This window comes from Pithys albifrons, chromosome Z, assembly GCF_047495875.1.
Source record: "Pithys albifrons albifrons isolate INPA30051 chromosome Z, PitAlb_v1, whole genome shotgun sequence".
Lineage (NCBI taxonomy): Eukaryota > Metazoa > Chordata > Aves > Passeriformes > Thamnophilidae > Pithys > Pithys albifrons.
In genome coordinates, this window is record NC_092497.1 from 3,128,833 (window position 1) to 3,146,226 (window position 17,394).

At 46.6% G+C, this 17,394-nt stretch overlaps 1 protein-coding gene across 1 annotated transcript; it reads left to right on the forward strand.

Moving 5' to 3' along the window:
• The first annotated feature begins 4,700 nt into the window (after positions 1 to 4,700).
• ATP5F1A (ATP synthase F1 subunit alpha) lies at positions 4,701 to 13,441 on the forward strand. Its single transcript, XM_071580072.1, has 12 exons — positions 4,701 to 4,887; positions 6,034 to 6,112; positions 7,185 to 7,354; positions 8,115 to 8,288; positions 8,367 to 8,533; positions 8,643 to 8,791; positions 10,237 to 10,388; positions 11,101 to 11,325; positions 11,429 to 11,536; positions 12,064 to 12,208; positions 12,410 to 12,560; positions 13,237 to 13,441. Exons 1-12 carry the CDS (start codon positions 4,828 to 4,830, stop codon positions 13,316 to 13,318), a joined length of 1,662 nt encoding a protein of 553 aa, XP_071436173.1. The 5' UTR covers positions 4,701 to 4,827; the 3' UTR covers positions 13,319 to 13,441.
• Positions 13,442 to 17,394: the final 3,953 nt, after the last annotated feature.

Sequence of the window (17,394 nt, forward strand, 5' to 3'; positions counted from 1 at the left end):
ACATGAAGTTATTACTGAAATAAGAAAACATTGCTGAAGCACCACATTTGCTACAAATCATGCCAGAATAGCTGAGGGTTTTTCACTTAAGCTTTTCGATTCCCAGAATGGTCTTCTGGGATCTGTGGCTCTACTAACCTCTCTGGATTAGCAAGGGGACATGATCCCACTGTCCCTGCTGAAGTTTCAGCACCTTCTCACTGGCAGCCCAAACCCTGAGAGTCTCACACACAAGACATGCCACATCCCCAACAGCAGGTTGAGAGTGGGGATTCTGCCCCTCTGCCCACTCAGGTGAGACCCCCCCTGCAGTGCTGCCTCCAAATCTGGAACCCCAATATCAGAAGGACATGGAGCTGCTGGAGCAAGTCCAGAGAAGGGCACAGAGATGCTCCAGGGCTGGAGCCTCTCTGCTCTGGAGCCCGGCTGGGAGAGCTGGGGGGGCCCACTTGGAGAAGAGACCTGAGGGCCCTTGCCAGTGCCTAAAGGGGCTCCAGGAGAGCTGGAGAGGGACTGGGGACAAGGGATGGAGAGACAGGCCAAGAGGGAATGGCTTTCCAGTGCCAGAGGGCAGGGCTAGACAGGATACTGGGAAGAAAGTCTTCCGTTTAAGGGTGAGGAGGCCCTGGCACAGGTTGGGCAGAGAAGCTGTGGCTGCCCCATCCCTGGAAGCATCCAAGGCCAGGTTGGATGGGGTTTGGTATAGTCTTCCACCCTTCAGGGGAAAGGAGGAACCAAGATCTGCAGATGCTCATGCTCAAAAGAAACAGCAAAGGTTCGAGAATTCACAAAAGTTTATTAAGTTTTATTAGTAAATTACAGACGTGGTCTACAAATTACTGTGTTAGTCACTGAGCTCCTAATATAAGCACATGGTAGTGGGTTTTGGATAAAGGGTGAAAGGAAGAGAGTGGGATGGATTAAAGGGGGAGAGAGGAAGGAAGAAAAGAAAAAAAGAAAAGAAAAAAGAAAAGAGGAAAAGAAGGAAAGGAAAGGAAAGGAAAGGAAAGGAAAGGAAAGGAAAGGAAAGGAAAGGAAAGGAAAGGAAAGGAAAGGAAAGGAAAGGAAAGGAAAGGAAAGGAAAGGAAAGGAAAGGAAAGGGAGAAAGAAAAAAGAAAAGAAAGAAAGAAAGAAAGAAAGAAAGAAAGAAAGAAAGAAAGAAAGAAAGAAAGAAAGAAAGAAAGAAAGAAAGAAAGAAAGAAAGAAAGAAAGAAAGAAAGAAAGAAAGAAAGAAAGAAAGAAAGAAAGAAAGAAAGAAAGAAAGAAAGAAAGAAAGAGAAAGAAAGAAAGAAAGAAAGAAAGAAAGAAAGAAAGAAAGAAAGAAAGAAAGAAAGAAAGAAAAAAGAAAGAAAGAAAGAAAAAGAAAAAGAAAGAAAGAAAGAGAGAAAGAGAGAAAGAAAGAAAGAAAGAAAGAAAGAAAGAAAGAAAGAAAGAAAGAAAGAAAGAAAGAAAGAAAGAAAGAAAGAAAGAAAGAAAGAAAGAAAGAAAGAAAGAAAGAAAGAAAGAAAGAAAGAAAGAAAGAAAGAAAGAAAGAAAGAAAGAAAGAAAGAAAGAAAAAGAAAGAAAGGAAGGAGATCACCAGTCCTGGCTCCAGTGTTGATCCAGTTGATGGGGTGTCCAGGGTCCTGGGGTGCATGCACACCCAGTCTTGGTGGGGGGATCTTTTATGGATAAGTTTCCCCAGGCTGGACATAAGTTTCTCACTTTATGTGGAAATTTATCATGTGCAGCCTGTTCTTCTAGACCCTTCTAGAAAAGGGCCAGAGGGCTTTGGAGTTATTTTTGTGGTCTTGATGACCCCCTCTACACTCCTAGACCACTTCTCAGCCTCCTTCCTGTGCTGTGCTATATTGTGCTTATCTCCAGGAGCTACAACAAGGATGTTTGTCCCAGAAAAGTGCTGCCCTGTCTCTGCACAGCCCCTTCTCTGTTCACATCTTGTTCTCTCCCACAGTATGTTTTTGCCAACAATCCTTGGTTGACTCCACAGCCATCTGGCTATTGGTGTTTGAGGTACACACGTTAACCCCCTTATATTATGGGTTTCTACACTTGAAACAACCTGATCCAGTGGAATATGCCCCTGATGATTGCAGGAGGATGGAACTAGATGGCCTTTAAGGTCCTTTTAAACCCAAACATTCTATGATTCTCTGACTTTTTGCTAAGATGCTGCCCTTGGTGTGGCAGAGATCTTGTTAAAAGGCAGAGATCCCCAACACTGTGAGCACCATTGCCTCTTGTATTAGGTTATACTCAGTTTGGGACACTGTCACCATTCCTCTGATGGCACCTGTATGGCTTTCCAGTTTCACTTATTATCAACAGGCTGGCTAAGTGGAAGGAAAGCAACAAGACACTGTGTATCTCATCCCTTATACCCATTCCCTGGCCTTGATGCCAGCACTTCTCTGGCTCCAGCTGCTGCTCTTCCTCCTTCTCCAGATCACTGTCCCCTGCATTGCAGCCCCTCACACCCCTATTTCTGCCCCTGCCCCTTTTGCTGCCCTGTGACTGCTCCTACTCCCTCCCCTAATCCCGATACTGAGCCCCTCAAGGTTTGTGCCCCTCAAGATCTGAACAGGGGCTTGAGCCAATCTTTGCAATTTTTTTTTAAAGAGGTTGGTCAGTAGCTGTAGTTGGATAAGTATGATTAAGCAGTTGCATTGTGAGCATTGTGTGATTGGCTAATCTTTTGTTTTAAGGAAAAGGGAAGACAATCCCAAGAATGGCTTGTCTGGATGAGAGACACCCAGAATGAATTCTGCAGGACTGAGCAGTACCTGGGGGAAAGGTAATTCCAGCAGTGGGAGGTCATGGCCACTGACTCAGTGAAAGTTATAGAGAAGATTATTCTAGGAAGTATTGAAAAACACCTGAAAGACAGTGTTGTCACTGGCCACAGCCAGCACAGCTTCATGAGAGGAAAGTCCTGGTTATCAAACCTGATTTCCTATTGTGACAAGGTAACCCACGGGGTTGATCAAGGGAAGCCATGTGATCTTTTCAGATTTCAGTAAAGCTTTCAATATTGTCTCTTAAAGGATCCATCTAGACAAAATACCCAGTACACAGCTGGATAAACACACCATGTGGTGGGTGAGAAGTTGGCTCATGGTCAAGCAAAGAGGGTGACAGTGACTGGGGTGACATCAGACTGGGTGACCTGTCACTAGTGGGGTTCCACAGGGCTCTCTTTTAGGCCCTGTGCTCTTCATAAATGGCTTGGACCCAGGAGTGGAAGGAATACTGAGTAAGTTTATAGATGTTACAGATCAGGGAGGAGCTGTTGACTCTGTGAAAGACAAGGAGGCCCAGCAGAGAGACCTCGACAGATCAGAGCTCTGGGCAACCACCAACCATAGGAAGTTCAACAAGGGCAAGTGCTGGATTTTGCACCTGGGATGAGACAACTCTGGGTGTGTGGACAGACTGGGGAATGAGAGGCTGGAAAGCAGTGCCAGAAAAGAGCCCTGAGGGTCCTGGTCAGTGGCCAGTTGGCCAGGAGTCTGCAGTGCCCTGGAGCCAGGAGGGACATCCCTGTCCTGGGGGACATCAGGCAAAGCATCGCTGGCTGGCAAGGGAGGGGATTGTCCTGCTCTGCTCGGCACTGGGGCAGGCTCACCTGCAACATGGGCAGTTTGGGGCACTGAAATGTAAGAAAGATATGAGGCCATTAGAGAGTGTCCAAAGGAGGGCAATGACGATGGGGAAGGGCCTGGAGGGGAAGTGTGTGAGGACACTGAGGGCACTTGGTGTGTTCAGCTGGAGAAGAGGAGGCTGAGGGGAGACCTCATTGCAGGTACAACTTCCTTGGGAGGGGCAGAGGAGGGGCAGGCACTGACAAGGGACAGGACCCAGGGAATGGCTGGAGATGTGTCAGGGCAGGGTTGGGTTGGATCTCAGGAAAAGGTTCTTCCCCTTGAGGGTAGTGGGCACTGAACAGGCTCCCCAGGGCAGTGGGCACAGCACTCAGGAAAGGTTTGGATGATCCTCTGGGGAACAGGGTGTGACTCCTGCGGATGGTCCTGTGCAGGGTTGAGGGTTGGACTCCATGATCCTTTTGGTCCCTTCCAGCTCAGGATATTCTGTGATTCCATGAAAACTGACCCCAGAATCAAATGGAAGAACTGCACTTGCAGACCAAAGCAAGAGATATAACCAACAGAGAGGAGTTGAGCAGCAATTATAAGTTATGTAGTTTGTAACCGATGAATGCTGATGCCTTTGTTAAAATGCATAAATAATGTTAAGTTCTGGTGATCAGTGTGTAGATTTTTGTGGGTTAACACCTAGACAGCTACTTAGCGAGAAATAGAAACACCAGGCCTGGGGCTGCGAACAGCCCAGTGCCCAGTCCCCAGTCCCGCCCTTATCCTGTCCCTTTCCTCTGTCCCTACCTTTGTTCCTGTCCCTTTCTCCGCCCCTTTCACTGCCCTTGTCCCTGTCCCTGTCCCTGTCCCATCCTGCCCCACTCCCCGCCCCTTCCGCCCGCCCAGGGCCATTTCAAGGGCACCTCCCACTGCGGGCTATTTCCTAAAAGCCCCATTTAGTTTTCTTATTATTTTTAACTAATTTTATTGCTATTATGTGTGCGTGTGTGTGTCTATACACACATATTTCAGCCCCTCTGGTGGTCGCGGGGGGCGCTCCGTGCCCGCCCCGCCCCCTGGGCGCGGCCTCGGCGCCAAAAGGGGCGGGAGGCGCCGCCGCCATTTTGTGCGCAGAGCGCGGGGCCGGCAGCGCTGAGAGCCCTCCGCTCCCTTCGCTCCCTCCGCTCCCTCCGCCGCCCGCCCGGGTCCCGCCACCCCCGCCGCCGCCGCAGCGATGCTGTCCGCCCGCGTGGCCGCCGCCCTCGCCCGCTCCCTGCCGCGGCAGGCCGGCCTGGTGAGCGCCGCGGCCGCCCCGCAGCCAGCGGGGCCGGGGGTGGGGGGGACGCGCGGCCGCCGCGGCCATCTTGGGGTGACATTGAGGGGTGACAGCGGAGCGTGGGGAGGGAGGCGGGGGTGTCCCCTCAGCCATGTGGGACGGAGTTCGCTCAGGGATGAGGTGTCCTTCCCCGGGGTCGGGGTAATGGCTGAAAGGTGCCAGGGAAAGGTCAAGGTCGGGGATGTGAGGTGCGAGGCGTGGAGGGTTTGTCCCATCTTTGTGAGGAGAGGAAAGGTGGGAAAAGCTCTCAAGAACCGCTCCCGCCTTTGCCCCCAGTGAAGGTGAACAGGGGAGAGGCCTGCCCGCCGTACAGGGCTCTTCATTTCATAGTATTGACGGTGCCGCGTGGGACTGCACCTTGGAGCCTTGTTTGCCATGCAGGAGTATAATCCAATGCATTTGTTATTAGAGATTATTTTTTTCTTGTAGTCCTTTAAGCTGGACATTAGGAAAAAACCGTTCACAGAAGGGATGATTAGGCATTGGAACAGGCTTCTCCGGGAGGTGGTGGGGTCACCGTCCCTGGAGGTGTTGAAGACTAGACTGGCCATGGCATTCAGTTGCCGTAATGGTGGCTGCTCATAGATTGGACTCGATGGTCTTGGAAGTCTTTTAACTTAATTGATTTGTGATTCTCTTTTTTTGCTGTAGTGGACTTTTTTTCTGTAAGTGTTAGCCTTACCAAAACCACTGCACTTAGATTTTTCTAGGAGATACAATCTTCTTTCTCTCTTATGTAGAACTGTGAGTGGTGCAGTGATTTCTCTATGCCCCAAGGTTCTGATATTTAGCACAGAAGTGCTAAATAAGAGGAGATTTAGCTTTGGGAGCTGCTGCAGTACTTGGTGGTGACATCAGCACACTGCAGAAAAATGCAGCAAGGGATTTAGAGCAACCTCCTTCACCCTCTGCCCTTTCTTGGTGCTGGAGTTGGTTTCAGAAATCCATAACTAGTTCTATAATTGTGAATGAAGTACTGTGGAGCTCGGCTTAAAACTGGGACACATCATAAGCTCAATATCAAAAATCTCAGTGTGTCATCTCTTTTTTTTTTCTGCATGATTAAGCAAATCTCACTGGTTCTGAAACAATTGCTTATTTTAGGTTTCCAGAAACACTCTCGGTGCAGCATTTGTTGCTACAAGAAACCTCCATGCTTCCAAGTCATGCCTTCAGAAAACTGGTGAGTCTGAGAAAGGTCTCGAGTGTGCTTTAAGAACTTGGTCTGTCAGACGAAAGGGAATTTGTATATGATGAGTGTTATTTGGCAGCACTTGAGGACATTTATGTTCTGACAGTATTGAACAGTGAACTGTTCCACAGTTACATCCTGCAAACTGCACTTCAGTCGAGCTTCATTCAGAATGTGACCTAACTAGGGAGAGGCCACATGGCACAGCTGCCTTACACAGTTTACCTGCTTCATGGGGATTCCAGTCAGCCTTCAACCCTGCAGAATTATTTGAAAAGATTGTTCCAAAGTTAGCCAGTTGTCTTGCCTGTAACAGGATGAAGGAGTGGATGACTTTTCCAGGCCTGCCTGGGTTTGACCTTGTGTCCTTGAGCACAACCTTTTTGCTGCCAGCAGTTTGGCATTTAGAGAAGACAGTGGCACTGTGTAGCTGTGACTTTGGCACTGTTTCATGTACGTTTTTTGACATGGTTTATGGCAATTAAAGGTTATTGGGAAGTGACAGCTTCACGATGTTATTTATTGTTTTATTAGCTGTAGAAATAAAGGATTGTTGGAGGCACTCAGCCAAACAAATTTGAGGAAGGTGGAGGATACACTTTTACAGTTCATATCAAACAACTTGCTCCTTAAATGTGTGGAGTTCCTTTGGGAATGTTTGGATCTTGGATTACAAATAAATTGGCAGGATGTTTTGATGCATCCAGGTCTTAAGTAACTGCTCTGTAAGCAGAGCAAGCATTCCTGTTCTCTCTGAGCTAAGGCTAATGAGTTAATGGAGTTGCTTTCTAGAGAGAGAGATTGATAATAGGGTAGGACATGATGAAGAAAATTGATAACTAACCAGCCATCCATGTTCTGGTTGAAGCTGGCTTGTAATGATGAGTTAAAGTGGCTTTTATGAGCTGGGAGTGCAGGGGCTGTTACTTATCTTACACATCCTAAGTAAGAGTGTTCCTTTGTGGCACAGCTATGAAAAGGGCACCTTGTGAGTTCAACACAACCTTACTGAGTTCATGCTGTGCCTTAACGTTCTAAATTGTTTTGAAACGTCTCTTTCCAGGTACTGCTGAGGTATCCTCTATTCTCGAGGAACGTATCCTGGGAGCTGACACCTCAGCTGAGCTGGAGGAGACGGGCCGGGTGCTCTCCATTGGGGATGGTATTGCCCGTGTGTACGGCCTGAGAAATGTCCAGGCAGAGGAGATGGTGGAATTCTCTTCTGGGCTGAAGGTAAGCGGTCAGTAAAGCAGTTCATTTAGGCCAGGAATAGTAAAAGACTTTTTTTAAAGGAAGTAGGAGACTGTGCTTGAAGGTACCAGTATGGACATTGTATCAGCTTCACTGCAGCTTTAGTAAGTAGTAACTAGTGAAAATTTTTGAACAATTGGCTTTCAGTACCAGGATCTGGTTCTCAGCCAACATTTGAGATTTTTTTGCCTTCATGTAGGCAACTAACCTTGCAGGGACTAACCTTGCACTGGGGTTTTGTTTTCGTCCATTTCAGGGTGGCTTTTCTGTTTGCTATTGAATAATGGCCGCTCTGCTCCGATACCACGTGCAGCTTGCTGGCCTGTAGTCCTAAGAGTAGGTTAGAGTTAAAAATGTGATGACTGTTCCTACAGTACTGAAACAGATCTAGCATTTTTAATGATCTGTCTCACTTTGAGCCTGGAAGAAGCCATTGCTTATCCCTTGTCCAGCTCCTAGATGAGAGAGATGTTGTATTTGAACCATGCTTATTCTTTCTGGGTTTTGTAGAGGGACTGAGTGCTAGACTGCTATAGTATAATTATGTGGTAAGTTGAAAGCTTAGTCAGGTTCTTTAACTAGTGTGGAACTAAGTAGGTGCTTTGTACATAAAAGCAGAATATTGTTACAAATAGGATTGAGGTAGAATATCTGGGACTTTTTACACAGTAAAATAGGCACTGTCACAGTTTTCACACACATTGGTATGGGCTTTGTAAAGATAATGTGATCTCTGTCCCAGGGTATGTCCTTGAATCTGGAGCCTGACAACGTTGGTGTTGTCGTGTTTGGTAATGACAGACTGATCAAGGAGGGGGATGTTGTGAAGAGGACTGGAGCCATTGTGGATGTTCCAGTGGGGGAAGAGCTGCTGGGCCGTGTTGTAGATGCCCTGGGCAATCCAATTGATGGGAAGGTAAGTGTAGCTGGGTGTTAACTGTGCTGCTTTTATCTATGTGATACAGACTCCAACTATTTTTCCCTCTCTTTAAAGGGCCCTATTGCATCTAAGACACGCAGGAGAGTTGGCTTGAAGGCCCCTGGGATCATTCCCAGGATCTCTGTGCGTGAGCCTATGCAGACTGGGATTAAGGCTGTGGACAGTTTGGTGCCCATTGGTCGTGGCCAGCGTGAGCTGATCATTGGTGACAGGCAGACAGGGTAAGTTAAATGCTCGAGCCTAAAATGTTCCTTAAACAGAGACCACAGGGCTAGGTAGGAGGTGGGAGAATCTTGGGCAGCTTAACTTACCAGCCTCTTTGTTCCACAGAAAAACTTCGATTGCAATTGACACAATAATCAACCAGAAACGATTCAATGATGGAACAGATGAGAAGAAGAAGCTGTACTGTATCTATGTTGCAATTGGCCAGAAGAGATCCACTGTTGCTCAGCTGGTTAAGAGGCTCACTGATGCAGGTACAGATTTTTGTAATGGCAGCCAGTGACATCCTGTTCTCATTATAACGCTGAGTACTGCTGTGCCCTTTCCTGGCTGCAAGTGTAGACAGAATTCTCATTAATGAGTGAATTACGTGGCTTTGTGGAGAAGCCTTTCTGGGTGTCTTGGGTTGAGCTGGCAAAATGCCAACTGCCCAACACAAAAGGAGAGGGTTCCCCCCATCCAAGGGAAAAGGAGTGAAAGGAAAAAAAAACCCCAAAAACCTGAAGTAGCAAGCTTCTTATATTATACTAAAGAAAGACAATTAAAAACAGAATATGATATAATACATATATATACAAATGTTAGAAAAAGAAAACCAGTCTAACAACAATAACTACCAAGTCAGCCAGACAAACAATACAGATTCCAACCACCCAAAACCTACAAAACTTGCCAACAACTTTTCCAAAGAAAACTTCCATCAAGAGAGGAGAAAATTAACAAGAAAATGTTCACTTCCCTAGATAACACAGCACGGAGGGCAGCAAGGCCTAATCTCAGCAGGGCAGGGCAGTGGGTCTTTACAGGTCCGAGGCAAAACCCGAAAGAGACAGAAGTTCCTCCTCCCTCTCTCTTTATACCTCTTGACACTTTGATGGTGTCAGATGTATGAAATACCTCTTTGGTTGCTTAAGTCAGGTGATGCTTGTCCGTTCTGGTCTATGTCACATCCTTTAGGCCCGCCAAATTTAGGCCTAACTGAGGCTTAAAGACAAAACTACCACACTGGGTGTCTGGGGAAATTACCATTTTGAAGTGCCCAAACTGCTGAATTGCTTCTGGAAAAGTCATAATTTCGTTTTTTTTCTTTTATTCAGCTGAGTTGAGAGCTTCCTCTTGTCAGTCAGACAGGCCTGCAGACAGGTATTTATGGACTTGGCATTTTTTCCACGTGCCAGTCAGTGTAGCCAGAAGCTGCAAATTGAGTGGAGAGCCTTCACTGCCCAAGCACAAGGTTTCTCTTCAGAAAGTGATCTGCATGACCAAGGCTGCACACGTAACTGAGCTTGCAAGAGACCAGACATCTGACCTCTTGCCTGCTGATCAGGGAAAAAATCCCAATTTTTAAGGGCAGTAGCTGGTTTAGGACCATAAAACAAAGTCAAAGTGTTTTGGAATAGCCTTGAAACTTCCAGGAAACATGGGCTTTCAGCCTCACTTTCTTCTAGAGTGAAAGTGTATCAGTAAAGGTTTAAATTCCATTTTCAAGGGGAAAGAAATCTGCAAGGTTAACTGCCATGAACTTGCTCCTGAGTCCTCTTGAGTTAATGAGCTGGCAGGCAGGTTCAGCTGGTGTGTTGGGCTTTCCTGTAGCAGTGTAGTGACACTGCCTGGACTTGCCTCAGCACCAGACACATGTGTTTGCTGATTTCAGGCATGATGAGTTAACTCAGTGGTGTGTGTCTCTAATTCTTTCCAGATGCCATGAAGTACACTATCGTCGTGTCTGCCACAGCATCTGATGCAGCACCCCTTCAGTACCTGGCTCCCTATTCAGGCTGCTCCATGGGGGAATACTTCAGAGACAATGGGAAACACGCTTTAATCATCTATGACGACTTGTCCAAACAGGTCAGGAGATGTGCTTTACAGGCCTTGTGGCCTAGCACTGATGTGTAAATTCAGCATGTTTGTCTTGGGTTGAACTGGCAAAATGCCAACTGCCCAATACAAAGTCAGAGCTTCTCTCCTTTTCTCAGCTGAGGAAAGGGAAAAAAAAACTTTCAAACTAGATTTATGCTTAAACTAACTATATGTAGTTATACAGAAAGGAGAAAATTAAAACTACGATACAACACACACACAAGTTAGAAATAACAAGAAATAACTTCCCACTCCACAGTGAACACTAATCCCACCATTCTAACTACAAATCATTCTAGAGAAGTTAATTCCCCAGAGACAGACTTAAGCAGAGAGAAGAACTAAGAACAAACATTTTACTTCCCTAAGATAAGATGATGGTGAGCCGGTGCTGGGCCTGGGCCTCCCCATCCCTCCTGGCACGGCAGGGTGTATCCTTCTGAGATAACAGCTACGAAGGAACTGAACCAAGCCACCAAGCCACTCCCACACTGGCTCTTACCCCCTTTGAGATGATGTCGGAATATAGTATGGAATACTGTTGGCTAGAAGAAGTCAGCTGTCAGCTAGCCCAGCCCAGCTCAAGTCAGCCAACAGTCCCAGCTTACCCTGAAATCTAAAACCTAAATTTAGGCCTTCTTAGCTAAAGTCATAACGATGTTGAGTGAGGCACTGAACTCTGACCCTTTACACCACGCAGGCCGTTGCCTACCGTCAGATGTCTCTACTGCTGCGCCGTCCCCCTGGCCGGGAAGCCTACCCAGGGGATGTGTTCTACCTGCACTCCCGGCTGCTGGAGAGAGCTGCCAAAATGAACGACTCCTTCGGGGGTGGCTCCCTCACTGCCCTGCCTGTCATCGAGACCCAGGCTGGGGACGTGTCTGCTTACATTCCAACCAATGTCATCTCCATCACTGATGGACAGGTAGGACTGGGTCACATCCCAGTACCCCCATCTGACTTACTGGCCAGTCTCTGAGGAGGCTTCCAAGCTCTGAACAAGAAAACAAAATAATTTTATCCTACAGATTTTCTTGGAAACTGAGTTGTTCTACAAAGGTATCCGTCCAGCCATCAACGTTGGTCTGTCTGTGTCTCGTGTGGGTTCTGCTGCTCAGACCAGGGCTATGAAGCAGGTAAGTGTGAAACTGCTGCTCCTCCTTGTGCAAGAGGTACTTAATGTGTAGGTCTTACAATCCATTTCTCTATGAAGAGCTGTGAACAGAGAGGGAATAAAGCTTTGGATTTCTTAGCATTACAAAATTATAAGAGGACCAACTTGGGAGAGCTCTTTGGTATTTCTATTGTCTGCTGAGAGGTGGGAGGGGAAGGAAAATACCAGTATCTGCATAAAGATGGAGGATTAAGTTTTGGTAAGCTGAACTGGGTACTGATCAACTAGAAATAGACATTGCTCTCCTAACCCCAAACTTCAGTCCAGACATGGAATTAGAGAGGTTTAATATCAACTGTTGCCATTTTAGGAAGAAATAGCCTGCTTACGTTAAAAGGTGGAGGTTTTAGAAATGTGTGTTATCTGCCAGTCTTTAGAATCACTTATCTGGTACGCAAGGCAGAGCTGACTGGTGACAGGTCAGCTGCAGATAACCTGCAGACTTTCAGACCCCCCTGGAGGTAACCCCTCCTGTGCCCTGTGCTGCAGGTGGCCGGTACCATGAAGCTGGAGCTGGCTCAGTACCGAGAGGTCGCTGCCTTCGCCCAGTTCGGCTCTGACCTGGACGCTGCCACTCAGCAGCTGCTGAACCGTGGCGTGCGCCTCACAGAGCTGCTCAAGCAGGGCCAGTACGGTGAGTGCCTGTGTTCCTGTTAGTGCTGTGTGCCAAGGCTGGGCTTTGGCAGCATTTGCTGTGTCCATTCTGTGCACAGGATAAATGCAGGCTTCTCTGGACCAGGCTGTCCATGTGCAGCTGGTCTTCCAAGAGGTCTGTGTAGTTCTGATGTATCCTGGTGTCAGAGTTCCAATGGCATGAGTGCTCTCTTTCCTGCAGTTCCCATGGCTATTGAGGAACAGGTTGCAGTCATCTATGCTGGTGTAAGAGGTCATTTGGACAAGCTGGAGCCCAGCAAGATCACTAAATTTGAGAGTGCTTTTCTGGCTCATGTACTGAGCCAGCACCAGGCCCTCCTCTCCACGATCAGGTATGGTGGTTTACCTTCCTTTGTCCCAAGGGTATTGACTTGATGACTGGAGTACAGATAATGGTCACTGAACTGTTAATTTAGTGTATCCCAGAATATCAGGCCTTCAGCTGCCTGTACCAGAACTGGAGGTTAAATCAGCCTTCCTACCATCCACCCTTCTTGGCTTTATGTCTTCAGCTCTTGGGAAATGCAGCTGATGTTTAAAGTGAACCTACTTGCATATGTCTCATCTGATCTGTGCCTGAGGTCACTTAATTGAGTTAGATCCCATATTTTTGACAGCTTTAAGCTGTTGGAGTGCTGTGGGTTAAGTGCTGCTCAGTGGATTATTGGGGATTGAGTATTTCCATGGTCCTGTTCTGGGAACTGGTCCTGGTTTGTTTTGTCATGAGTCAAGTCACATGCCTTCTGTCTCAGGCACAGCTCTGTGGAAAGTAGAGCATTGTTATAGTACTTAAAGCTGTTTTCAGAAGTATTTGTGGACACACTTCAGTTCTTCAACAGGACTTAATATTTTTTGTCAGTGGGATGGGTTCATGCATGAAACAGAAACATGATAATCTACTAATTTAGTTAGAAATGGGGAGGTTTGTTGTGAAGCTTCCATCTTTGTCTCAGGAATTCACCATGTATCTATTTCTATGTCAGAAGTTTAACTGAACTCTTCCAACAGGACCGAAGGGAAGATCTCTGACCAGACAGAAGCAAAGTTGAAAGAAATAGTCACAAATTTCCTGGCTACTTTTGAGGCATAAACTCTTAAAACTGTTCATACAGACCAGGTGGTTGTGATCCAGTGCTCCAGCTCCATCAAAGACTAAAGTATTTGCAACGTGAATGTACAGATCTCAATGAGAATAAAGGTTTCCATGCTAAAAGGCTCATCTATTCTGTTCTGAACAAATGCCTTCTGGCTGGCTGGTCATGTATGTAGAACCACAGTGCTGAGCTCCCCATAACACACTCGTAGAGGAGCTCCAGAAATCAGGAGGCATCTCAGTGTTGGGTGAGCAAACTCCCCTGACACAGAGCAGGAGGGTAACAGAGCTGAGAGATGTTCTCAGGGTGTTCATCCTTTGTTCTAGGCAGCTTAGGCTAGAGGAGGGCAGTGCAGCTGGGGAGGCAGCTTATGCTGTGTTGTCATGGGGGTAACTCATTGGACCTCACAGGAATCTCCTTAACTGCCCATTGCTCTGACAGTATTTCTTGGAATTGCTGTCTGACCCATCCTGGTTCCTGACCTTTGGAAAACTGATCCTTGAATCTCAGGACAACTGCAGGCATAGCTGTTAAAGTAGTAACAACAGCTAGAGATTTAAATACTAGAGTACTGGAGTGGTTTGGGCCCTGTCCAGCCTGGCCTTGGACACTTCAGGGATGGGGCAGTCTGGGCTCTGGGCAACCTCTGCCAGGGCCTTCCCACCCTCAGAGGGAAGAATTTCTTTCCAATATCCCATCTAACCTTGCCCTCTGGCAGTGGGAAGCCATTCCCCCTTGTTCTGTCACTACAGGGCCCTTGTAAATAGTCTCTCGCTCTCTCTCTCGCTCTCTCTCTCGCTCTCGCTCTCTCTCGCTCTCTCTCGCTCTCTCTCGCTCTCTCTCGCTCTCTCTCGCTCTCTCTCTCGTCCCCTTCAGCCACTGGAAGGCCACAACTGGGCCACCCTGGAGCCTTTTCCAGGCTGAACAATCCCAAATCGCAGCCCCACAGCAGAGATGCTCCATCCTTCTAACTTGGTGCCTCCTCTGGACTCACTCCAGTGCCTCCATGTCCTTCCTGTGCTGGCACCCCAGGGCTCTCTGCCTGCTGCCATTACATAAACGTCTGTCTATCTAGGGTTTTGTACCGGCACCCAACACTGGGGCCTTTGAGAGTTTAATGAAAAGGACCTCCACACATTAAAAAGAGATGAAGGTTCTTGCCAAAGCCTGGGATTAAATCAGAGTCCATTTGGTTTCTCTTCTCACTGACATCATTATGAATCAGGGGAACACTCCATTCAAGTGAGTTGTGTTACAGCATTGTAAAGCCAGAGTGAGTTCAGAATCAAGACCCTTTTTAACACCAGTCTTCATTTTCTCTGGCAGCTTTTTCCCACTCTACAATTCACCCACTGAAAATAGCAGCCTTCAGTGTAATGTAGCTCCTTCTAAAGGACATGCACTGGGTTTCAGAGGCAGGAACCTTTCAGAAGCCCTCCTCAGGTGGGATGGGAGAGGGAAGGAAAATTACCAAAAGAATCAAAAAAAGGAGACAGTTGAGTACCATTTGAAAGTGGCAGAAAGTCAAAAGAGTGGTCTCAAAAAGAAGAGTGGGGCTTCAGATACTGTATGACCTTGGGCTAACTGCAGGAGGAGAGGTAGCAGCCCATCTCTATTCTTTACTATGAATGTGGCGAGACACTGGAACACATTAACCAGAGAAGTTCTAGATGTCCAATCCCTGGAAGTGTTCAAGGCCAGGCTGAACAAGGGTTTGAGCAACCTGGTCTTGTGGAAGGTGACCCTGCCAATGGCAGAGGAGTTGGAACGAAATGCTCTTGAAAGTCCCTTCCCACCCAAGCCATTCCATGATTCTGTGATTCTATGATCTCTTGATGGAGCTGCAGCCTGAGTCTTGCACCCCTCTCCACACCCCTAGGAAGACTCAGAAAAGCAAGGCAGATGCACAGGGAGAGGCACCATTCACACCACCAGATTTTCCAAGCCTTCTCTCCAAAGGGCTGTATTCACAGTCAGCTGGGAATTCTCACTTGCTCCTCCATGAAAGCAGGTAAGAGCAGAGAGCAGAGGAACCTTCATTTTCCAGTGTCCCCAGGGATGAAAATAATCCTGCCATGAGATTCAATGTCCAGGCATGGCATCAATGGGCTTGAAAGAGCAGTTTGACACTATTTGTTTAAGAAGCTGGGTGGTTCCCACCACATAGCCAGGGAAGGAAGAAGGAAGACCTTGATGAAAACCCAACAGGTCTTAAATTCATTTCCCACAAATGTGAAGCTACTGTCTTCAGTGTGATCCCACAACACAGTTAACCTTCAACCGAGAAGTCTTTGTTGGTGGTATAATCCCAAGGTTTCCTGCATCATCAGTGAATAAAAATAAATACATTTAAGAGGCAATTTAGGTCTTAGGTGGGAAAAAGGGCTGTTCCAGAGGGAGAGGAAGAAGCCCATCCAAGAAGAACAAGTCATTTGGGAAATCAAATGGAATATATAAGACCTGTCCATTAAAATGTATCTGTGTCTGCAGATGTTGAAAAGTCCCTTCCAGAAGGGTCATACTGTCATTTTGCATAACGTCATAACTGGGATCCTGTGCCATTTCCATTTTAAAGTTGAAAAACCACCTGATTTTCAGGATTCTCTGTAGAATGTCTCCTGTCTGCTCTTGGGACATTATTAAACCAGGTCAGATCTGGTTTTTTGAATAAGACAGATTTCTGGGAGATTTTTCAGTGTGAGGGATGTACATCTACCTACAGCAGCAGTGCTGGCTCATGGAGTCTTGAATTACTGATTAAACTGCAGTGTGGTTGCCCAAGTGGCAGCTTGCACCAGGGTATTTGGGAGTATTCTCCAAGTGTAACACAGTGGAGTAGGGCACTCCCCTACTTCATCTATGAGCTCTGGAGCAGCACGGAACATATTTAATTTGGTTTGTAGCAAATGGAAGCACTGGGACTTACTTGTGCTTCAATGTTACTCCCAGGCTGGGCACAGGTGATGGGATCTGCTGTGCATCAGCATCCCTGTGATAAGGATGTTAGTGCCAACCTCCCTTGTAGAGCCACATGAAAAACCATGAGATCCAGTGTGAAAAAGAGGGGATGTGGAAAAAAATCTTTGCAATGGTTAGAATTATTTATTACTGTTATCTACAAAGGTAAATTAAGGCAACTGTGTAAAATGAACAAATTTCATTAAATAGGTCTGTAAAGCCCCTATGCAAGCACTGTCATGCCTCTCTTTTGTGATAAATTATTTTGTTAGTTAGGGGACTTATCAAAGTGTTCTCATAACCACAGTAATATCAAAGTCAGTGTTAGTAATAATATCAATGATAATAAAGATAATGATAATAATAGTAGCAATAATAATATCTCAATTGCACCTCAAATTAAGAAAATTCATACCAAACAATCAGCCAAATTATCAGCAAATCATTTTCACTGATACCCTGCATGGAAAGTTGCTGGCTAAAATCTTAGTGGAATTAAAACCTGGTGCTACCTTGAGTCACTATGGGACATCAACATCTCGTCCTTCATGATTAAAGACATAGAAGAGAGAAGCTATTCTTGGCATCACCCACAGCCTGTGTGGAAGCACTTGGACACACTAAAAAGGCAGTGCAGGGCTGACATATGTTGTAAATTCATCAGGCAGAGGAGGAAACTGAGGCAGAGCTGAGTTACGCATTGCTGTCACTGCAAATCCACAGCACTCAGACCTGCATGTTCCCCAGCACCAGCCCTTACAGCATGAACATCACTCCTTGGCACAGCAGCATTTCCAAGTAAAAGCAAGAGACCAAAAGCCAAAGACAGCCTTTCAGGTATTCCATTTCATCTGTAAAGGCAAGCGTAGGAAGATTGAAATGATTTTTTTTCTTCTTGCCCATTCAATTAAAATATATTTGTCTATGTTTCAGTATTTCACCACATATTTATATGAAATCCCTCTGCCTTTTTTTTTTCTTGGCCTCTCACAGGCTTTCACTCATGCTCCAAGAAACTTGCCCACAATACACCATCCTCATCTGTGCAACCCAGAACCAGTTCTTACACCTCACTCAGGCAGCATCCAAGAGCATCTTGGTTGTCTCCAAGAGG

Excerpts from the sequence above, each read along its gene's own strand:
- ATP5F1A (XM_071580072.1), top strand. The coding sequence starts at position 4,828 with ATGCTGTCCGCCCGCGTGGCCGCCGCCCTCGCCCGCTCCCTGCCGCGG. Across the intron at positions 8,534-8,642 it reads ATTGGTGACAGGCAGACAGG|AAAAACTTCGATTGCAATTG; the intron begins GTAAGTTAAATG and ends TTTGTTCCACAG. Across the intron at positions 12,209-12,409 it reads GCTCAAGCAGGGCCAGTACG|TTCCCATGGCTATTGAGGAA; the intron begins GTGAGTGCCTGT and ends TCTTTCCTGCAG.